The sequence below is a fragment of the Bombina bombina genome, chromosome 1, assembly GCF_027579735.1.
Source record: "Bombina bombina isolate aBomBom1 chromosome 1, aBomBom1.pri, whole genome shotgun sequence".
NCBI classification, from domain to species: domain Eukaryota; kingdom Metazoa; phylum Chordata; class Amphibia; order Anura; family Bombinatoridae; genus Bombina; species Bombina bombina.
In genome coordinates, this window is record NC_069499.1 from 433,207,224 (window position 1) to 433,232,083 (window position 24,860).

General features: G+C 38.8%; 1 protein-coding gene across 1 annotated transcript in view; it reads right to left on the minus strand.

Annotated features, from left to right (window-relative positions):
- LOC128645401 (sodium channel protein type 2 subunit alpha-like) overlaps window positions 1–24,860 on the minus strand; it is a 584,077-nt gene that overhangs the window by 432,372 nt on the left and 126,845 nt on the right. Inside the window, exons 4-5 of the mRNA XM_053698390.1 lie at window positions 8,047–8,136; window positions 911–1,039 (exon numbers count right to left, since the gene is read on the minus strand). Coding sequence (XP_053554365.1) covers window positions 911–1,039; window positions 8,047–8,136 — 219 coding nt within the window. The remainder of the gene's footprint in view (window positions 1–910; window positions 1,040–8,046; window positions 8,137–24,860) is intronic.

Below are 24,860 nucleotides of genomic sequence, written 5' to 3' on the forward strand. Positions count from 1 at the left end.
TTTTTTATTTAATGATTCAGATAGAGCATGAAATTTTAAGCAACTTTCTAATTTACTCCTATTATCAAATGTTCGTTACTCTCTTGATATCTTTATTTGAAATGCAAGAATGTAAATTTAAATGCCGGCCCATTTTTGGTGAACAACCTGGGTTGTCCTTGCTGATTGGTGGATAAATTATTCCACCAATAAAAAGCGCTGTCCAGAGTTCTGAACCAAGAAAAAGGCTTAGATGTCTTCTTTTTCAAATAAAGATAGCAAGAGAACAAAGAAAAAAATTGATAATAGGAGTAAATTAGAAAGTTGCTTAAAATTGCATGCTCTATCTGAATCACAAAAGAAAAAATTTGGGTTCAGTGTCCCTTTAAAAAAACAGCAGCAGGGAGGAACACGTTTTATCAGCCACTTCATCCTAACAAGCAAGTTGGGGACGCAAAATAAAGGAATGGGGTGCTTTTAGACCTCTGTAGAACCTCCACTGTCAGCGCTGCACCACAAAACATGTTTTCTTGATGAGGTGTATTGGGTTCATTCACACTTTGTTCATTTACCACATATATGTTTATTTCTACACAAGAGATAGTATCCACACACAAGGTCAAAAAATAAACTACATGGGTTATTATAATATAACTATATCTATAGGGGGATAATCTAATCACATTATAAGGTATTGCCCAAGACAAGAATTTTGGGCATCACATTCAGCATTTATTTCATAGAGTCTAAATATCTGGGGGGGGGGGTTAGAAACAATATGGGCTTTAGAATATTGGAAGTGTCTCTCTAGTTCTGTTGAAGCTTGATTCATAATGAATACAAAGCCATCAAAGCCCACTCATAAACAGCGGGGTACTGAAATAAAACTGTAATGTCAGATTTATATTTTGTAAATAATTTAAATACTTACGCCATAGTGATGACACTGAAATCCAGCCAGTTCCATGGGTCTCTTAGGAAAGTGAAACCATCTATGCAAAAACCTCTTGCCAGGATTTTTACAAGAGATTCAAAGGTATAAATTCCAGTAAAAGTATATCTGTTGTTAATAATAACATAATTTTACTTTTTATTATATTATGCATATCATTAAACAAATTAGTATGTAAATACTAAATAGTACAGAACATTAGACATTTCAATCTGTGTTGGGTTGGCTTGCTTTAAGTTCTAAATTTCATTTAAAAAAATACTTTTAAATGTTAGTATGGGTGGATGGTTGCAAGCTATAATCATAAAATGTTTCCCTATTAAAGGCAGAATTCTTTGTAACATTATTTCATCAGTCTTATGGATTTCATTTTCTACAGTGTACACAATATTGTCTTTAAAGGCAGCCATTTTGTGTTTCTCAGTCATGTGAAGACAAAAGTTTTATAATTTAATTATTTTGGCATCTACACTAAATTTAGAATTTCTGGACAATGGTTGCTAGGCTATTTATGAAAGCAGCCTGCGCTATTTTAAATGTTGAATTTGATAAGGGAGAGGATATACAAAACAAAAAGGAAATAACACAGTACTGATCTAAGTGTATAATACAAAACCCGGTACAATTAAACTAGTTGTCAAATGTAAGCAAATACATACATTTTAGGCATATGTGTCAATATACCAATACAACAATAACAACAACAAAAAAGATGAAATTGATGGTGGCAGAAACAGAAGAATTGAATTACTATTATTATAATTTTAATAATTGTCTGTTTAAACCAAACTTATAAATAAGAAAAAATAAGAGCCAAGTAAAATGACTGGTCTAAATATGCTTAAATGAAGAATTAATTTTAAAATAAAGAAAGATTTAAATAGTATATTTTTAACAGGAAGTTACATTATTGCATAGCTTCCATGTCCCTTGAAAATAAAGAGAAAACAGAATTTATGTTTACCTGATAAATTACTTTCTCCAACGGTGTGTCCGGTCCACGGCGTCATCCTTACTTGTGGGATATTCTCCTCCCCAACAGGAAATGGCAAAGAGCCCAGCAAAGCTGGTCACATGATCCCTCCTAGGCTCCGCCTACCCCAGTCATTCGACCGACGTTAAGGAGGAATATTTGCATAGGAGAAACCATATGGTACCGTGGTGACTGTAGTTAAAGAAAATAAATTATCAGACCTGATTAAAAAAACCAGGGCGGGCCGTGGACCGGACACACCGTTGGAGAAAGTAATTTATCAGGTAAACATAAATTCTGTTTTCTCCAACATAGGTGTGTCCGGTCCACGGCGTCATCCTTACTTGTGGGAACCAATACCAAAGCTTTAGGACACGGATGAAGGGAGGGAGCAAATCAGGTCACCTAAATGGAAGGCACCACGGCTTGCAAAACCTTTCTCCCAAAAATAGCCTCAGAAGAAGCAAAAGTATCAAACTTGTAAAATTTGGTAAAAGTGTGCAGTGAAGACCAAGTCGCTGCCCTACATATCTGATCAACAGAAGCCTCGTTCTTGAAGGCCCATGTGGAAGCCACAGCCCTAGTGGAATGAGCTGTGATTCTTTCGGGAGGCTGCCGTCCGGCAGTCTCGTAAGCCAATCTGATGATGCTTTTAATCCAAAAAGAGAGAGAGGTAGAAGTTGCTTTTTGACCTCTCCTTTTACCAGAATAAACAACAAACAAGGAAGATGTTTGTCTAAAATCCTTTGTAGCATCTAAATAGAATTTTAGAGCGCGAACAACATCCAAATTGTGCAACAAACGTTCCTTCTTTGAAACCGGCTTCGGACACAGAGAAGGTACGATAATCTCCTGGTTAATGTTTTTGTTAGAAACAACTTTTGGAAGAAAACCAGGTTTAGTACGTAAAACCACCTTATCTGCATGGAACACCAGATAAGGAGGAGAACACTGCAGAGCAGATAATTCTGAAACTCTTCTAGCAGAAGAAATTGCAACTAAAAACAAAACTTTCCAAGATAATAACTTAATATCAACGGAATGTAAGGGTTCAAACGGAACCCCCTGAAGAACTGAAAGAACTAAATTGAGACTCCAAGGAGGAGTCAAAGGTTTGTAAACAGGCTTAATTCTAACCAGAGCCTGAACAAAGGCTTGAACATCTGGCACAGCTGCCAGCTTTTTGTGAAGTAACACAGACAAGGCAGAAATCTGTCCCTTCAGGGAACTTGCAGATAATCCTTTTTCCAATCCTTCTTGAAGGAAGGATAGAATCTTAGGAATCTTAACCTTGTCCCAAGGGAATCCTTTAGATTCACACCAACAGATATATTTTTTCCAAATTTTGTGGTAAATCTTTCTAGTTACAGGCTTTCTGGCCTGAACAAGAGTATCGATAACAGAATCTGAGAACCCTCGCTTTGATAAGATCAAGCGTTCAATCTCCAAGCAGTCAGCTGGAGTGAAACCAGGTTCGGATGTTCAAACGGACCCTGAACAAGAAGGTCTCGTCTCAAAGGTAGCTTCCAAGGTGGAGCCGATGACATATTCACCAGATCTGCATACCAAGTCCTGCGTGGCCACGCAGGAGCTATCAAGATCACCGACGCCCTCTCCTGATTGATCCTGGCTACCAGCCTGGGGATGAGAGGGAACGGCGGGAACACATAAGCTAGTTTGAAGGTCCAAGGTGCTACTAGTGCATCCACTAGAGCCGCCTTGGGATCCCTGGATCTGGACCCGTAGCAAGGAACTTTGAAGTTCTGACGAGAGGCCATCAGATCCATGTCTGGAATGCCCCACAGCTGAGTGACTTGGGCAAAGATTTCCGGATGGAGTTCCCACTCCCCCGGATGCAATGTCTGACGACTCAGAAAATCCGCTTCCCAATTTTCCACTCCTGGGATGTGGATAGCGGACAGGTGGCAGGAGTGAGACTCCGCCCATAGAATGATTTTGGTCACTTCTTCCATCGCTAGGGAACTCCTTGTTCCCCCCTGATGGTTGATGTACGCAACAGTTGTCATGTTGTCTGATTGAAACCGTATGAACTTGGCCCTCGCCAGCTGAGGCCAAGCCTTGAGAGCATTGAATATCGCTCTCAGTTCCAGAATATTTATCGGTAGAAGAGATTCTTCCCGAGACCAAAGACCCTGAGCTTTCAGGGATCCCCAGACCGCGCCCCAGCCCATCAGACTGGCGTCGGTCGTGACAATGACCCACTCTGGTCTGCGGAATGTCATCCCTTGTGACAGGTTGTCCAGGGACAGCCACCAACGGAGTGAGTCTCTGGTCCTCTGATTTACTTGTATCTTCGGAGACAAGTCTGTATAATCCCCATTCCACTGACTGAGCATGCACAGTTGTAATGGTCTTAGATGAATGCGCGCAAAAGGAACTATGTCCATTGCCGCTACCATCAACCCGATCACTTCCATGCACTGAGCTATGGAAGGAAGAGGAACGGAATGAAGTATCCGACAAGAGTCTAGAAGCTTTGTTTTTCTGGCCTCTGTCAGAAAGATCCTCATTTCTAAGGAGTCTATTATTGTTCCCAAGAAGGGAACCCTTGTTGACGGAGATAGAGAACTCTTTTCCACGTTCACTTTCCATCCGTGAGATCTGAGAAAGGCCAGGACGATGTCCGTGTGAGCCTTTGCTTGAGGAAGGGACGACGCTTGAATCAGAATGTCGTCCAAGTAAGGTACTACAGCAATGCCCCTTGGTCTTAGCACAGCTAGAAGGGACCCTAGTACCTTTGTGAAAATCCTTGGAGCACTGGCTAATCCGAAAGGAAGCGCCACGAACTGGTAATGCTTGTCCAGGAATGCGAACCTTAGGAACCGATGATGTTCCTTGTGGATAGGAATATGTAGATACGCATCCTTTAAATCCACCGTGGTCATGAATTGACCTTCCTGGATGGAAGGAAGAATAGTTCGAATGGTTTCCATCTTGAACGATGGAACCTTGAGAAACTTGTTTAAGATCTTGAGATCTAAGATTGGTCTGAACGTCCCCTCTTTTTTGGGAACTATGAACAGATTGGAGTAGAACCCCATCCCTTGTTCTCTTAATGGAACAGGATGAATCACTCCCATTTTTAACAGGTCTTCTACACAATGTAAGAATGCCTGTCTTTTTATGTGGTCTGAAGACAACTGAGACCTGTGGAACCTCCCCCTTGGGGGAAGTCCCTTGAATTCCAGAAGATAACCTTGGGAGACTATTTCTAGCGCCCAAGGATCCAGAACATCTCTTGCCCAAGCCTGAGCGAAGAGAGAGAGTCTGCCCCCCACCAGATCCGGTCCCGGATCGGGGGCCAACATTTCATGCAGTCTTGGTAGCAGTGGCAGGTTTCTTGGCCTGCTTTCCCTTGTTCCAGCCTTGCATTGGTCTCCAAGCTGGCTTGGCTTGAGAAGTATTACCCTCTTGCTTAGAGGACGTAGCACCTCGGGCTGGTCCGTTTCTACGAAAGGGACGAAAATTAGGTTTATTTTTTTGCCTTGAAAGGCCGATCCTGAGGAAGGGCGTGGCCCTTACCCCCAGTGATATCAGAGATAATCTCTTTCAAGTCAGGGCCAAACAGCGTTTTCCCCTTGAAAGGAATGTTAAGTAGCTTGTTCTTGGAAGACGCATCAGCCGACCAAGATTTCAACCAAAGCGCTCTGCGCGCCACAATAGCAAACCCAGAATTCTTAGCCGCTAACCTAGCCAATTGCAAAGTGGCGTCTAGGGTGAAAGAATTAGCCAATTTGAGAGCATTGATTCTGTCCATAATCTCCTCATAAGGAGGAGAATCACTATCGACCGCCTTTATCAGCTCATCGAACCAGAAACATGCGGCTGTAGCGACAGGGACAATGCATGCAATTGGTTGTAGAAGGTAACCCTGCTGAACAAACATCTTTTTAAGCAAACCTTCTAATTTTTTATCCATAGGATCTTTGAAAGCACAACTATCCTCTATGGGTATAGTGGTGCGTTTGTTTAAAGTGGAAACCGCTCCCTCGACCTTGGGGACTGTCTGCCATAAGTCCTTTCTGGGGTCGACCAAAGGAAACAATTTTTTAAATATGGGGGGAGGGACGAAAGGAATACCGGGCCTTTCCCATTCTTTATTAACAATGTCCGCCACCCCGCTTGGGTATAGGAAAAGCTTCTGGGAGCCCCGGCACCTCTAGGAACTTGTCCATTTTACATAGTTTCTCTGGGATGACCAACTTGTCACAATCATCCAGAGTGGATAATACCTCCTTAAGCAGAATGCGGAGATGTTCCAACTTAAATTTAAATGCAATCACATCAGGTTCAGCCTGTTGAGAAATGTTCCCTGAATCAGTAATTTCTCCCTCAGACAAAACCTCCCTGGCCCCATCAGACTGGGTTAGGGGCCCTTCAGAGATATTAGTATCAGCGTTGCCATGCTCTTCAGTATCTAAAACAGAGCAGCCGCGCTTACGCTGACAAGTGTTCATTTGGGCTAAAATGTTTTTGACAGAATTATCCATTACAGCCGTTAATTGTTGCATAGTAAGGAGTATTGGCGCGCTAGATGTACTAGGGGCCTCCTGAGTGGGCAAGACTCGTGTAGACGAAGGAGGGAATGATGCAGTACCATGCTTACTCCCCTCACTTGAGGAATCATCTTGGGCATCATTGTCATTATCACATAAATCACATTTATTTAAATAAATAGGAATTCTGGCTTCCCCACATTCAGAACACAGTCTATCTGGTAGTTCAGACATGTTAAACAGGCATAAACTTGATAACAAAGTACAAAAAACGTTTTAAAATAAAACCGTTACTGTCACTTTAAATTTTAAACTGAACACACTTTATTACTGCAATTGCGAAAAAACATGAAGGAATTGTGCAAAATTCACCAAATTTTCACCACAGTGTCTTAAAGCCTTAAAAGTATTGCACACCAAATTTGGAAGCTTTAACCCTTAAAATAACGGAACCGGAGCCGTTTTAAACTTTAACCCCTTTACAGTCCCTGGTATCTGCTTTGCTGAGACCCAACCAAGCCCAAAGGGGAATACGATACCAAATGACGCCTTCAGAAAGTCTTTTCTAAGTATCAGAGCTCCTCACACATGCGACTGCATGCCATGCCTCTCAAAAACAAGTGCGCCACACCGGCGCGAAAATGAGGCTCTGCTTATGCTTTGGGAAAGCCCCTAAGGAATAAGGTGTCTAATACAGTGCCTGCCGATATCTTATATCAAAATACCCAGATAAAATGATTCCTCAAGGCTAAATATGTGTTAATAATGAATCGATTTAGCCCAGAAAAGTCTACAGTCTTAATAAGCCCTTGTGAAGCCCTTATTTACGATCGTAATAAACATGGCTTACCGGATCCCATAGGGAAAATGACAGCTTCCAGCATTACATCGTCTTGTTAGAATGTGTCATACCTCAAGCAGCAAGAGACTGCATACTGTTCCCCCAACTGAAGTTAATTGCTCTCAACAGTCCTGTGTGGAACAGCCATGGATTTTAGTTACGGTTGCTAAAATCATTTTCCTCATACAAACAGAAATCTTCATCTCTTTTCTGTTTCTGAGTAAATAGTACATACCAGCACTATTTCAAAATAACAAACTCTTGATTGAATAATAAAAACTACAGTTAAACACTAAAAAACTCTAAGCCATCTCCGTGGAGATGTTGCCTGTACAACGGCAAAGAGAATGACTGGGGTAGGCGGAGCCTAGGAGGGATCATGTGACCAGCTTTGCTGGGCTCTTTGCCATTTCCTGTTGGGGAGGAGAATATCCCACAAGTAAGGATGACGCCGTGGACCGGACACACCTATGTTGGAGAAATAATTTTTTTTTCTAGAAAAAAATACTCTAAGCCTAATTCTGTAATTATTACTCTACAAACTTGCTAAATAAAAAAATATTTATAAAAAATTTATTTTATCATTTTAAATTCAAAATGCAAAAAAAAATATACATTAAACTCACTTGGAAAGAAATAAAATATAAAACTGCATGTTTTTGTTTCTACTACATTTAATTAATAAGAAGACAAATGAAAATTAGAACTTTTGATGTACATTTCTAATTAACACACATATACACATACTATATACATATTTATATATGTTCATTTTTCTACTTACTCTACATTCTTGGTCCATTCTGGGGGGTTACTCATGGTCATGAACACACAGTTTGTCAAAATAGTGCACATAATTAGCATGCTAAATAAAGTAAGTAAAAGTTAAGGAACATATATTGTATCAACTAATAGTATATACCATCCCAAATTGGACTGTAATAGTTTTTTGTAACATATTAAAAAAATGTATAAAACGATTGCCAGTGAACCCAATTTTGTTTTCTTTCATGATTCAGATAGAGCTTGCAATTTTAATCAACTTTCTAATTTACTCCTATTATCAAATTTTCTTCGTTCTCTTGTTATCTTTATTTTAAAAGCAGGAATGTAAATCTTAGCAGCCAGCCCATTTTAGGTTCAGCACCATGCTTATTGGAGGCTTAGATTGACCCACCAATAAGCAAGCATAACCCAGGTTCTCAACCAAAATGGGCCGGCTTCTATGCATCACATTCCTGCTTTTTAAATAAACATATCAAGAGAACGAAGAAAAATTGATAATAGGAGTAAATTAGAAAGTTTCTTAAAATTGCATGCTTTATCTGAATCATGAAAGAAAAAAATTGGGTTTAGTGTCCCTTTAAGAGGCAGTAAAGTCAAAATTAAACTTTCATGATTCAGATAAAGCATGCCATCTTCACCAATTTTCCAATGTACTTCTACTATGACATTTGTTTCATTCTCTTGATATTCTTTGTGAAGATTAGGTTTAAGAGCAGCAATATATTCATAGGAGATAGCGTACTACATCTGTTCAGCCAATTAAAAGATGCAGCCATAATCCTAGCAGTATATTACTTGTCCTGAGCATAACTAGGTATTATCTTCAACAAAGCATACAAATTTGATAATAGAGGTAATTGGAAAGCTGTTTACAACATCATGCTCTATCTGAATCATGGATGTTTAATCATGATTTTACTCTCATTAAAACATGAAAGATAAAATTAATATAAATAAATGCATGGTAAAAAAAAAACAACTTTGTGCAAGCTATCTGTAATTTTTATAACATACCATTTACAATTCATGTCCTAGTTATTAATCAAGTCATGTATATTATCTCACCTTGTAATATATAATCATGATTTTGATGACATTATGTAGCTTTCAATTAATTAATATCATACAATATACTGAAACCCAGTGGAGATGAGAGCAAGCTTGGCATCACGTTGGTGTATTTTTTTAGACCCTTCCCTAATTTTTGCCCAGGGACCCTGATTTACATTAAACTTTATATGGGAGGTTTAAACAGCCCATGCATCCAAGGACAAGTGAATTTGCACAGATGTGCCCTGCATGCTGTGACTGAGCATACTGTGCATGCTCCCCTAGTTAAAACAAGTCTTTTGCATCTGATGAAGGAGCAAATACCACCAAAATACTGGGCATGCTGAACACAATTTAATAAAAGACCCTGTCTTTAATGCAATACTCAAAGGATTTATTTACAGTAATGCTTTTAAAAGGACAGTCTACCTATTTTTTTTTTACTGTTTGAAAAGATAGATAACACCATTACTACACATTCCCTAGCTTTGCATAACTAACATTGTTATATTAATATATTGTATAACCGTTAAGTTTGCCTGTTCCTAAGCCCCTGCAGTCCACCCTTTATCTCAGAGCTTTTTATTAGCTTTTTAAATCTTGCACAACAGCCAGTCAGTGCTAGTTCATATGTGCCATATAGATATTATTATTAGTTGTAGTATTGATTATTTGTAGTTCGCCAACAGATTCCGCAGCGCTATAAACAAATGGGTAGTGGGTGCTGCCAAGAGTTGCACTGTTGTAGTCAGCTCTTAAGAAGGTGATCTACAAACAGCTGGGCTCTTAGGCTTACATGCTAAGGGGGTTCAAGTGGATAGCAATAAGGGAGAGGAACTGGTATAAAGAAAGGGTAGTGTAGGTTGTATGCATCCCTGAACAGTAGAGTCTTTAGGGAGCGCTTGAAGCTTTCTAAACTAGGGAGAGTCTTGTGGAGCGAGGCAGAGCATTCCACAAGATGGGAGCCAGTCTGGAGGAGTCCTGTAAATGGGAATGTGAGGAGGTAACAATAAAGGAGGAGAATAGGAGGTCACAAGCAGAGTGAAGGGGACGGGAGGGAGAGTATCTGGAGACAAGGTCTGAGATGTAGGGGGGAGCAGTGCAGTTGAGGGCTTTGTATGTCAGAGTGATAATTTTGTGTTTAATCCTGGAGGCAAGAGGAAGCCAGTGAAGGGATTGGCAGAGAGGTGCAGTAGATGAAGAGCAACGTATAAGGAAAATGAGCCTGGCAGAGGCATTCATTATGGATTGTAAAGGAGCTAGGCGGCAGCTAGGGAGACCAGAGAGGACAAAATTGCAGTAGTCGAGGCGGGAAAGGATAAGAGAGTTGATTAAAATCTTAGTTCTGCCTTGTGTAAGGAAATGTTTAATTTTAGAGATATTTTTAAGGTGGAAGCACCAGGATTTAGCCAAGTACTGAATGTGAGGAGTGAAAGAAAGATCTGAGTCAAATGTAACCCCAAGACATCGGGAATACAGAGTAGATAGCATTGTGCTGCTGAGAATGATAATGGTTATACAAGAACCAGCACTGATTGGCTAAAATGCAAGATTGTAAAAAGCACTGAGATAAGGGGCAGTCTGCAGAAGCTTAGATAAAGATAATTATAAAGGTAAAAAGTATATTAATATAACAGTGTTGGTTATTCGAAACTGGGAAATGGGTAATTAAGGGATTACCTTTCTCTTTAAACAATAAAAATGTTCAGGTACACAAAATAAATAGCTCAATAAATAAAATAAAAAAAACTATGAAAATACTTATTAGAACATGTGTTGAATATGCTAAATTATAAAAAAGGCTATGAAATTAAATGTCTGTTTACATCCCTGTAAGGGACATGGGGGACATACGGTTTATTCGTTTATTTATATGTATACATTTTATCTTCTACAATACTTGTGAAATTATGCTTTTAAATATTATTAAATAAACCCAACTTTAATAATAAAGGGACATACAACTAAAAAAAATTTTTTTCACAATTCAGACAGAGCATACAATTTTAATATGTCTCCTTCTCTTGGTATACTTTGTTAATAATCACACCTATGCAGGCTCAGGAGCAGAAATGCACTACTGGGAGCTCGTTGTTAAAGGTGGCTGTACATATATGACTGTTTTCATTAGCTCCCAGTAGTGCATTGCTGCTTCATCAGCAAAGGGTACCTTGAGAATTTGATAATAGAAGTAAATTGCAAGCTTTGTCTGAATCATGAAAGAAAAAAATTAGGTTTAATGTGTCTTTAAAAGGCTAATTTCACTCCAGGTTGTCTATTCCAATGGGTTAGAACGACATTACAAACATAACAAATGGCTTTATCTTAAAGGGTTTATACACTGAGAACCATCACCAATGATATTCCAATCCATCAAAAAATACTTTTGCAATTTTTTTTTTATTTATCTAATAGCCTTAACCACTTGAAAAACCATCTTGGCTCATTTTTTTTAACTTGTGCTTTTTATATTGCTTTTATTTTGTCCTAACTCCTTTTAACTTAATAAACACATATGATTCCTAGAACAAAAAATTAAAATAACACTCCATTCCCAATGTTAAACTATGAAAGTTGTACACAACGCAAATATGATCACCCAGATGTGTATTTATGACAGCATTTAAGTGTTTGCATGATTCAAAAATATTAGTTCTAAAATTATGCAAAAGTCTATGAAGCTGTTAATTGCAAATGTCTTTATTCATTAGTTGGAAAATAAACTGCATTTAAATTTATTAGGTGCTTAGCATGAATATTTGGCCATATATATTCTTTGTAAATCTGCAGAAACCCCCAAGAAGTCCCCTCTCCGAAGAAAAGTTTGAGAAAACATATATTGTTATATGCTTACCCAATCTAGGTTTAAGATACCCTGATGTTCAAGTTATATTGCATACATCATTATCAGTTTTATTTATTTTTTTAAATGGCCATCCTTCTAATGGATAGGAATGACCTAGAAAAGGAAACCAAGGTTGCACAGTGCCAGATAATAAAGAATCAACACTGGTTTTATTTTGTAAAAAAAAAATGTAATTGCAATCATTTGAAGACTAGCATTCTCTACAGGCACATCTTTATATACAACTAATAGTCACAGTTCTAAAACATATTGGGGCCAATTTATCATACGTTGTCGGCATTTAACATTGCACAAGCATTTCTTGTGAAATGCTTGTGCAATGCCGCTCCCTGCACATTCTGGGCCCAGGATGTGTCAATCATCCCAATCGGATCTTATGACCGCTGCTTCTTAACTTCAGTTTCCAGTGAGCCGGACATTTCAGGCAGATTCAGCAGCATCCGCTGCTTGTTAAATCCGGCCCATAGAATACAAAGCCATGGTTCAATAAAAATTTTGGACTCATTGTGCATTATATGAAATGGTAAATAACAATTATAACAGAAATGGAAATACTAAATTATTTATATATGAGAGCTACAGTAATAATGGCCATTATGGTCATCTGTGGCGCCTCAAAACCTTTTAACATAGGGACTAATATTCTTGTGCTGAATCACCCTTTTTTAATTGAAGCTTATGGGCTACATTTACTAACAGCCTGATAGACAAGGGCGGACATCTCTACCCCTATCTGCCCGGCATCACGGCTAGCAGGCAGCAATCCACTGCCCAAATTTTACATTGCACAAGCCGCTGCCAGGGGGATTGACAAACACCACTTTAAAGTTGGTGTAGCAGGTTAAGAAGCAGTGATCTGATGACCTATCGGCTGCCAGCGAGTATGCAGCCGAAGGTGCTTCAAAGCTGCATTCGCAGCTTCTTAAATGGAGCCTAACGTAGCGCTGAAGATTATACTTGTGCCAACCACATTTTTTCCCCATGTCTTTTAACTTGAGACCATAAATCCCTTTAGTAACCCACGGTTGGAAGTTTTGTGATCTACTGGTAGTTCCCAAAGCCCCTTTTGTGCACATCTGATACAATTATATGGCACACAACTCACAATCAAAAATAAATGAAACATTATAGTGATCGTTGAACAGCACAGTAGTGTATTTAAAATACAATACATTTTTTGCCATATGTGACACTTTGAGAATATTTTAACAGTTTGCAAAATCTGTGGTAGTTCATTTGTATTTGTAAATATAAATAACTAATGTAGGTTGATAAAAAATAAAAAATAACATTCTCACACACCAGCATCTTGATGTTTTTGTTTATTCTCTTTCTTTTTATTAGACTATTTTATCAGTTATATTTATGAATGGGAAAAAAACAAAAAAAGAAATATTATTTTTTCTTTTTTTTTCTCTCATAATTATTAAACTCCAGCACCAGTATTACTAAATAACTATTTCCCACTGCGTAAAACAATCTAGTGTGAGATTTAGTTTGCTACTGTTTATATCTATGATTGGAACTGGATTTCTTATTGAGTAAAGTATGCAAATGACCAGAGTTAACTTCTTGACTGATTCAGTGTGGAATCCACTAAATATCATCTTAAAGGGACAGTTAATGTAAAAAATAATGTTACATAATTATGCACATACTGGGCATCTAGGTGTACTGACTACAGTTAAAGGGACAGTAAATGTAAAAAATAATGTTATATAATTCTGCACATAAATCAAAAGATTTGATAGATTTTAGCCCTGTAAGTTGCACTTACCTGGTCTCCCCTCCAGGCTCTTCTGATTATGCCTTCTTTTTAAAAATCGGTTTGCGGACATGTGGTCTAATCACAGTGTGCCCAATAGCGCTATTGAACTGAATGTAGTGCTCCTACTCTGGTCTGGTAGCGGGAGAGAGCTACATTTAGTTCATTAGCGCGATCGCCATGCTGTGATTAGACAACGTGCCTGCAAACCGCTTTTAAAAAAGAAGACATTATCAGAAGAGCCTGGAGAGGAGACCGGGTAAGTGCAACTTTGAGGGCTAAAATCTATCAAATCTTCTGATTTTTAAAGCTGTCGATATGATTATGTTACATAATTCTGCACTATGTGAAGAATTATATATAAAAAAAAAAAAATGTACTGTCCCTTTAACTGTAGTCAGTACACCTAGATGCCAGTACAGTCAATCACAAATTGTACTGAGAGATGTACAAGCTCTTCTAATGAATATATTTATATGTAGGCTGGTAAATATGTGATCACATAATATGATGATATGTCTTGTCTGTTTACTCATTTATAAGTGATATAGCTTTCATGGATAATATTAATTACAAACAAACTGGTAATGGTACATCAATTAAAAATTAAATAAAAATAGAATAACCCAAGCTCTTCCTTGCTGATAACCCTACCCTCTGTTCCCGAAAACAATAAATATAGCTTACAATAATTAAGTAAATTAAATAAAGTGAATTACCGTACCTCCAACTTATTTAACTTGTACTCATCTCTCATTCCCATATGGTTCAAAATATAAATTGAATGAAAAGCAATTTAGGGGAACTTATGGACCCTTGGATAACCTAGGTCTTATTGTCACACCTGCAGTGCCCTGACTTAAGGGTTACATGAAAAAGCTGGAAAATTCATGACCCCAGGAAAACAAATATACTAGATAAATACTAGAAATTCCTAAATTGCGCCAATACATCCTACAGTGGAAAGCAAAATACTGGTATAAGCAGGAAGCCATTGATACATTATAAAATAAAAATAAATAAACAATATAGAAAACAGGGTTTATGTACTTCACAATAAAGGTGGAGTCTAGCAACAAATAAAATGTCCTATTTAAAGGAAAAATATGACAATATCAATTGTGAAAAAACTTCGGTAAAATCCAAATATAATAAGTGTCCAAATGTGGTATAATCCAGTGAGTGTATCCAAAGTTAATAGTGTGAATGTCTATCTTGAGTGAATAGGTGTCCAGAGTGTTAAAGAAACAATCCTGTTAGGTTAATTTCCAAATTGGCAAAAACCACAAAAATAATTTTTGTGAGAAAAATGGTGTGATAAAGATGTAAACTAAAACATGAAAAATGAAAAATACAAAAAAACATAATTTATACTTACCTGATAAATTTATTTCTCTTGTAGTGTATTCAGTCCACGGGTCATCCATTACTTATGGGATTATATCTCCTTCCTAACAGGAAGTTGCAAGAGGATCACCCAAGCAGAGCTGCTATATAGCTCCTCCCCTCACATGTCATATCCAGTCATTCGACCGAAACAAGACAAGAAAGGAGAAACCATAGGGTGCAGTGGTGACTGTAGTTTGAATTAAAAATTTAGATCTGCCTTAAAAGACAGGGCGGGCCGTGGACTGAATACACTACAAGAGAAATAAATTTATCAGGTAAGCATAAATTATGTTTTCTCTTGTTAAGTGTATTCAGTCCACGGGTCATACATTACTTATGGGATACCAATACCAAAGCTAAAGTACACGGATGATGGGAGGGACAAGGCAGGAACTTTAAACGGAAGGAACCACTGCCTGTAGAACCTTTCTCCCAAAAACAGCCTCCGAAGAAGCAAAATTTGTAAAATTTTGAAAAAGTGTGAAGTGAAGACCAAGTTGCAGCCTTGCAAATCTGTTCAACAGAGGCCTCATTCTTAAAGGCCCAGGTGGAAGCCACAGCTCTAGTGGAATGAGCTGTAACTTTTTCAGGAGGCTGCTGTCCAGCAGTCTCATAGGCTAAGCGTATTATGCTACGAAGCCAAAAGGAGAGAGAGGTAGCCGAAGCTTTTTGACCTCTCCTCTGTCCAGAGTAAACGACAAACAGGGAAGAAGTTTGACAAAAATCTTTAGTTGCCTGCAAATATAACTTCAGGGCACGGACTACGTCCAGATTATGCAAGACTCGTTCCTTCTTTGAAGAAGGGTTAGGACACAGTGATGGAACAACAATCTCTTGATTGATATTCCTGTTAGAAACTACCTTAGGTAAGAACCCAGGTTTAGTACGCAGAACTACCTTGTCTGAATGGAAAATCAGATAAGGAGAATCACAATGTAAGGCAGATAACTCAGAGAGTCTTCGAGCCGAGGAAATAGCCATCAAAAACAGAACTTTCCAAGATAACAGCTTAATATCAATGGAATGAAGGGGTTCAAACGGGACACCCTGAAGAACTTTAAGAACTAAGTTTAAACTCCACGGCGGAGCAACAGTCTTAAACACAGGCCTAATCCTAGCCAAAGCCTGACAAAAGGCCTGAACGTCTGGAACTTCTGCCAGACGTTTGTGTAGAAGAATAGACAGAGCAGAAATCTGTCCCTTTAACGAACTAGCAGATAAGCCCTTTTCTAAACCCTCTTGTAGAAAAGACAATATCCTATGAATCCTAACCTTACTCCATGAGTAACTCTTGGATTCGCACCAGTATAAATATTTACACCATATCTTATGGTAAATTTTTCTGGTAACAGGTTTTCGAGCCTGTATTAAGGTATCAATAACCGACTCCGAGAAGCCACGCTTTGATAGAATCAAGCGTTCAATCTCCATGCAGTCAGTCTCAGAGAAATTAGATTTGGATGATTGAAAGGACCCTGAATTAGAAGGTCATGCCTCAGAGGCAGAGACCATGGTGGACAGGACGACATGTCCACTAGGTCTGCATACCAGGTCCTGCGTGGCCACGCAGGCACTATCAGAATCACAGATGCTCTTTCCTGTTTGATCCTGGCAATCAGTCGAGGAAGCATCGGGAATGGTGGAAACACATAAGCCATGTTGAAGACCCAAGGGGCTGTCAGAGCATCTATCAGCACCGCTCCCGGGTCCCTGGACCTGGATCCGTAACAAGGAAGCTTGGCGTTCTGGCGAGACGCCATGAGATCCAGATCTGGTTTGCCCCAACGATGAATCAGTTGAGTGAAGACCTCCGGGTGAAGTTCCCACTCCCCCGGATGAAAAGTCTGGCGACTTAGAAAATCCGCCTCCCAGTTCTCCACGCCTGGGATGTAGATCGCTGACAGATGGCAAGAGTGAGACTCTGCCCAGCGAATTATCTTTGAGACTTCCAACATTGCTAGGGAACTCCTGGTTCCCCCTTGATGGTTGATGTAAGCCACAGTCGTGATGTTGTCCGACTGAAATCTGATGAACCTCAGAGTTGCTAACTGAGGCCAAGCCAGAAGAGCATTGAGTATTGCTCTCAACTCCAGAATATTTATTGGGAGGAGTTTCTCCTCCTGAGTCCATAATCCCTGAGCCTTCAGGGAGTTCCAGACTGCGCCCCAACCTAGAAGGCTGGCATCTGTTGTTACAATCGTCCAATCTGGCCTGCGAAAGGTTATCCCCTTGGACAGATGGACCCGAGAAAGCCACCAGAGAAGAGAATCTCTGGTCTCTTGGTCCAGATTTAGCAGAGGGGACAAATCTGAATAATCCCCATTCCACTGATTTAGCATGCATAATTGCAGCGGTCTGAGATGCAGGCGCGCAAATGGCACTATGTCCATTGCCGCTACCATTAAGCCGATTACTTCCATGCACTGAGCCACTGACGGGTGTGGAACGGAATGAAGGGCACGGCAAGCATTTAGAAGCTTTGATAACCTGGACTCCGTCAGGTAAATTTTCATCTCTACAGAATCTATCAGAGTCCCTAGAAAGGAGACCCTTGTGAGTGGTGATAGAGAACTCTTTTCCACGTTCACTTTTCACCCATGCGACCTCAGAAATGCCAGAACTATCTCTGTATGAGACTTGGCCATTTGAAAGCTTGACGCCTGTATCAGGATGTCGTCTAGATACGGAGCCACCGCTATGCCTCGCGGCCTTAGAACCGCCAGAAGTGAGCCCAGAACCTTTGGAAAAGATTCTCGGGGCCGTAGCCAACCCGAAGGAAAGAGCTACAAACTGGTAATGCCTGTCTAGAAAGGCAAATCTTAGGTACCGATAATGATCTTTGTGAATCGGTATATGAAGGTAGGCATCCTTTAAGTCTACCGTGGTCATGTATTGACCCTCTTGGATCATGGGTAGGATGGTTCGAATAGTTTCCATTTTGAATGGTGAAACTCTTAGGAATTTGTTTAAGATTTTTAGGTCCAAGATTGGTCTGAAGGTTCCCTCTTTCTTGGGAACCACAAACAGATTCGAGTAAAACCCTTGCCCTTGTTCCGTCCGCGGAACTGGGTGGATCACCCCCAATACTAAGAGGTCTTGCACACAGCGTAGAAATGCCTATTTCTTTATTTGGTTTGCTGATAACCTTGAAAGATGAAATCTCCCTTGTGGAGGAGATGCTTTGAAGTCCAGAAGATATCCCTGAGATATGATCTCCAACGCCCAGGGATCCTGGACATCTCTTGCCCAAGCCTGGGCGAAGAGAGATAGTCTGCCCCCCACTAGATCCGTTTCCGGATAGGGGGCCCTCTCTTCATGCTGTCTTAGGGGCAGAAGAAGGCTTTCTGGCCTGCTTGCCCTTGTTCCAGGACTGGTTAGTTTTCCAGCCCTGTCTGTAATGAGCAACAGGTCCTTCCTGTTTTGGAGCGGAGGAACTTGATGCTGCTCCTGCCTTGAAATTACGAAAGGAACGAAAATTAGACTGTTTGGCCTTTGACTTGGCCCTGTCCTGAGGAAGAGTATGACCCTTACCCCCAGTAATGTCAGCAATAATTTCTTTCAAGCCGGGCCCGAATAAGGTCTGCCCTTTGAAAGGAATATTAAGCAATTTAGATTTAGAAGTCACGTCAGCTGACCAGGATTTAAGCCATAGCGCTCTGCGCGCCTGGATGGCGAATCCAGAATTCTTAGCCGTTAGTTTGGTTAAATGTACAACGGCATTAGAAACAAATGCATTATCTAGCTTAAGTGCTTTAAGCTTGGCCATAATCTCATCCAATGGAGCTGTGCGAATGGCCTCTTCCAGAGACTCAAACCAGAATGCCGCAGCCGCAGTGACAGGCGCAATGCATGCCAGGGGCTGTAAGATAAAACCTTGTTGAACAAACATTTTCTTAAGGTAACCTAATTTTTTATCCATTGGATCCGAAAAAGCACAACTATCCTCCACCGGGATAGTGGTACGCTTAGCTAAAGTAGAAACTGCTCCCTCCCCCTTAGGGACCGTCTGCCATAAGTCTCATGTGGTGGCGTCTATCGGGAACATTTTTCTAAACATCGGAGGTGGGGAAAAGGGCACACCGGGTCTATCCCACTCCTTGCTAATAATTTCTGTAAGCCTTTTAGGTATAGGAAAAACGTCAGTACACACCGGTACCGCAAAGTATCTATCCAACCTACATACTTTCTCTGGAATTGCAACCGTGTTACAATCATTCAGAGCCGCCAATACCTCCCCTAGCAATACGCGGAGGTTCTCAAGCTTAAATTTAAAATTAGAAATCTCTGAATCCGGTCTCCCCGGATCAGATCCGTCACCCACAGAATGAAGCTCTCCGTCCTCATGTTCTGCAAATTGTGACGCAGTATCAGACATGGCTCTCACATCATCAGCGCGCTCTGTCCTTAACCCAGAGCTATCGCGCTTGCCTCTTAATTCAGGCAATTTAGATAATACCTCTGTCATAACAGTAGCCATGTCTTGCAAAGTGATTTGTATGGGCCTCTCTGATGCACTTGGCGCCACAATATCACGCGCCCCCTGAGCAGGAGGCGAAGGTACTGACACATGAGGAGAGTTAGTCGGCATAACTTCCCCCTCGTTGTCTGGTGATAATTTCTTTACAGATATAGATTGACTTTTATTCAAAGTGACATCAATACATCTAGTACACATATTTCTGTGGGGCTCCACATTGGCCTTCAAACATAGTGAACAAACAGATTCTTCTGTGTCAGACATGTTTAAACAGACTCGCAATGAGACTAGCAAGGTTGGAAATACCTTTCAAGTAAATTTACAAGCAATATAAAAAACGCTACTGCGCCTTTAAGAAGCACAAACAAAAACGTCACAGTTGAAATAACAATGAACCAAATCAGTTATAGCAACCAAATTTTCACAGTAAATGTATTAAGTTAGAAAAGTATTGCACCCACTAGCAAATGGATGATTAACCCCTTAATACCCAAAAACGGATAATCAATTTAACAATTAACGTTTTTTATCACAGTCAAACACACTGTCACAGGTCTGCTGTGACTGATTACCTCCCTCAAAATGACTTTTGAAGACCCCTGAGCTCTCTAGAGACGTCCTGGATCAAGGAGGAAGAAGCAGGAAGACTGAAACTGAATTTTTACTGCGCAAAAAAGCGCTAAAATAGGTTCCTCCCACTCCTATTACAACAGTGGGAAACCTCAGTTAATCGTTTCTATATAGAAATAAACAACAGCCATGTGGAAAATTTCATGCCCCAAAAGATTTATCACCAAAGTACCTCACAAAAAACGAATAACATGCCAGTAAACGTTTTAAACATACACTTTAAAAGTTATATAGTGTTATTAATAAGCCTGCTACCAGTCGCTTCTACTGCAGTTAAGGCTTATACAATACTTCGGTATTAACAGTATTTTCTTAGTCAAATTCCATTCCTTAGAAAATTACTTATTGTACATACATTCATCAGCCTGATACCAGTCGCTGCTGCATTTAAGGCTGTACTTACATTACATCGGTATCAGCAGTATTTTCTTAGTCAATTCCATTCCTTAGAAAAATAATTTACTGCACATACCTTGTTTGCAGGATTCCCCGCATGCTATTCCCTTTCTGAAAGTTACCCCACTCCTCAGAATGTGCGAGAACAGCCAGTGGATCTTAGTTACTTCTGCTAAGATCATAGAAAACGCAGGCAGATTCTTCTTCTAAATACTGCCTGAGAACAAACAGCACACTCCGGTGCCATTTAAAATAACAAACTTTTGATTGAAGAAATAAACTAAGTATAAAAACACCACAGACCTCTCACAACGACCTATCTAGTTGAGTTGCAAGAGAATGACTGGATATGACATGTGAGGGGAGGAGCTATATAGCAGCTCTGCTTGGGTGATCCTCTTGCAACTTCCTGTTGGGAAGGAGATATAATCCCATAAGTAATGGATGACCCGTGGACTGAATACACTTAACAAGAGAAATTACAAAAATGAAAAAAGTGGACCAATAAGGTAAAAAATGTGATAGTGAAACTGTGATGGGTGTAGTGAAAGGAGAAAAAATTGGAAAGGACAATAGAAAACTTTAAAAAAACTTGACTTGTTAAAATCCCATGACTTGTTAAAATCCCATATGATTTATTAAAACCTGTGGAAAAAAAGGAGAAAAAAAACAATACTCAAATAGTGTAAATTACTTGCTTAGAGTATCAGAATAAATCTCACCAGTTATGTCAACGCGTTTCGGCCTGATACCAGGCCTTTATCAAGACTAGTAAACTGGTGAGTTGATACTACCTTTATAGGGGTCTATACCCAATATGGTAACTGTGTTTGGGCGCCAAAATTTCTTCCTACTAAGGACCGCCCATTTTTCTTAGTGCTTTATGGGTATGGGCAACTATGGATTTAGTGTGGGCAATCTATACATAATTTTCTTTCTTTCAGGGCGTGTGTTTAGATATGTTGCTGTAACTGATAACTTCCTTAGCTTCTGGGGGTCTGCTCAAAAGGTTTATCTGTTGGCCACATAATCGGATCATGTTGGTGAATTATCGATCCGTGCTAGTTGTCATGCCACCAAAGTAAACAGACGTCACTTCTGGTTTCGGCAAGTTATCGTTATTTCCGTTTCCGGTTTCGATTGTGCCGGATGTTTACGTTGGATGTTTGACGGTCGTGAAAAACGTATCTCATATTATCGACTTTGGGCAGGGATAGGATCTTACATTGTGATGTATGCTGGCACATCCGATCAGGTTGAATGGAGCTGGAATATGGACTTACATTATAATGCATATTGGCACATCCGATCAGGTTGAATCATTAGACTCTATGCATTAAAAACTTTCCATATTATTATTGAAAACTCTGTATTGTAATTTGAGAATAAATAAATAAATAAATGAATTCAATTGTCTAATTTGTTTGTCAAACTTGGCCCCTATATACTCTTTTTTTGTTACACAATCCTCAATTATATTCTTTTTGGGTTTTCTTGATAGATAGTGTTAGAATTTAAGTGAATATGCCGTTACTGTGCTAGAGTGATAATGGCATAATAGGAACCATAATATGAATAAGGTTCTGTTCATATTTACGTATAAGGAAGATTACTGATGATTAGCCTAGACATATAAAATGGACAATATGGGATTGAGAATAATGGAAAATGCAGTTCGTACAATACAATTACTGAGAGATGGGCAATTTATCCAATTCTAAACAATTCGTATAGTTTTAGGTAGTTAATAAACATAGAGTAGTTGACGTATATAAAAGATGTGGGAACATATAAGAATATATAACAACTATAGAAACATATAGAAACATATATCACTATAAAGTGAAAAGTGCTTAAGTGCATGATAAGAACTAGGACAGATGACCATATATGGAGATAGATACACATCAAATCTATGATATTAGTACAAAAATATCTGGCCATAATGGGATAGAACTAGACCTGCTTGTAGACCTGTGGTACACTGTTGTTGTAACAATCTACCATTTGTCATCTAATCAGTCTTCAATTTTTATACTGTATTCTTTGAAATTGTTTTAATATATTTTGTGTATACATGGATCCATGTTTCTAAGTAACTATTATGTTTAAAGTGTATCAATTTGTCTATTAGATTATATAAATTTATTCTACATTACTAGTACACTGTTTTTATCACCTCTGCCTTTGGCGCTCACTCCTTACTCCCTTCTGTTTCTTGCACTCAAAGGTCAACTAGGCACCTTTTTTTGGAGAGAGATGTAGGTGTATTTACTAGCGCCAGACCTACGCAATCTTTTAATCTTTAAAGAAAAGAAATGCCTTCAGTTTGGAATCCATACAATGGAAGCTTGGATTTTTATTATAGACCATGAAACCTACAAAGTGAATAACCCAGAGTGCTATATGTTTAAAGAATACTGAGATATACAATGACCATTTTATATGGAGTATTAAACATCTGTATACTTCTTCCCGGTTATGCACCCATAGGATTTGGACTCATTCAGAACTCTACAAAATCTTAAACTCTATTCTTGCTGGGGTAGGTGTTATGGCACCTGCAAGAAAAAGATGTTCCACTAGGGCAATAAATACTTGATGATGAGGGTCTGAGGGAATTAGGGAAACCAGAGACCTGCTGTAAGTAGGGAAAAGGTTAAATATATTATATAACCTAAAAATATTACTTGTTTTGCCATTACTTTAAAGGGACAGTCTACACCAGAATTTTTATTGTTTTAAAAGATAGATAATCCCTTTATTACCCATTCCCCAGTTTTGCATAACCAACACAGTTATAATAATATACTTGTAACTTCTGTTATTATCTTGTATCTAAGCCTCAGCAAACTGCCCCTTTATTTCAGTTCTTTTGGCAGACTTGCAGTCTAGCCAATCAGTGCCTGCTCCCAGATAACTTCACATGCACGAGCACAGTGTTAGCTATATGAAATACGTGAACTAACACCCTCTAGTGGTGAAAAACTGTTAAAATGCATTCTGAAAAGAGGTGGCCTTCAAGGTCTAAGAAATTAGCATATGAACCTCTTAGGTTAAGCTTTCAACTAAGAATACCAAGAGAACAAAGCAAAATTGGTGATAAAAGTAAATTGGAAAATTGTTTAAAATTACATGCTCTATCCGAATCATGAAAGTTTATTTTGGTTTAGACTGTCCCTTTAAATTGGGTTGCCTAACTACTTTTTACACACTGAAGAAGGTAATTACATTGTGGTCCCCTATAGACTATTACAATACATTTTTGGATAAATATTTTGTGGTCAAGAAGATAAAGACATATTCAAATCATATACTTATTATTATACTTTACTTATTTTCTAAGCTTATCAAATCTGTTAGAAGCAACGTTTGAATTGGTAATAGCCCTCAAATTGTATATATTACAGGAAAATATACTTAAAACAATATAAAAATATATAAGAAAGTGGGGGGGGGTTTAAGTTTTTTTCCACAGAGATATAAAGAAAAAAAGATTCAAAGAAAAAAAGTAAAACATGATATCTAAATTATTATTTATCAATGATGACTTTGTAATGCGTTTAAATGCAGTATTTTTTCTCTCTTAAGAAATATCAGTTAATGACATCTGCAACTTCATATAATTTTAAGTAAGTTTATCATTTACATTTTAAAACATCTGAACATTTAAAACATTGTGATATAACTAAATACTACTTCTATATTGTCCTATATCCTGTGAACTGAACAGGTATAAATATATTGAGCTAGATTCATAGATGCTCAAGAGTTTACCAAGGGAATTTGTTGTGAGGGTGAGATCATGTTCAAAATGCATTGAGCACCGCTTTGCCTATAGTTTGTATAGATTCATAAATAGGTGTTCCTGTCATTAACATCTATAAACAAAGGGATATAAAACAGTCTGTTTCATTGTTGTAATAAAAAAGCACTTAGCAGTGAGTTATATTTAATAGAACACACTGCAATATGTATTATTCATTACAAGGATTTTACATTTTATTTCTTTTCTTTTTTAACTTCATTTGTGCAGGGTTTGTTACTTCCTGTTATGACCCCACAAGTGGGTTGTGATCTCTACAGGAAGGCATTTATAGCTTGATGTTATAAATCTATCAGAGTAACTTGAGCTGGCGTTTTCTAGCATTCATTGAACAATAACAGGAAGTCAGTTTATTGCCCATGCTCAGAAAAGAACAGAATGCAATTTAAGTTGTCAAATTTTCAGTTTCCTCA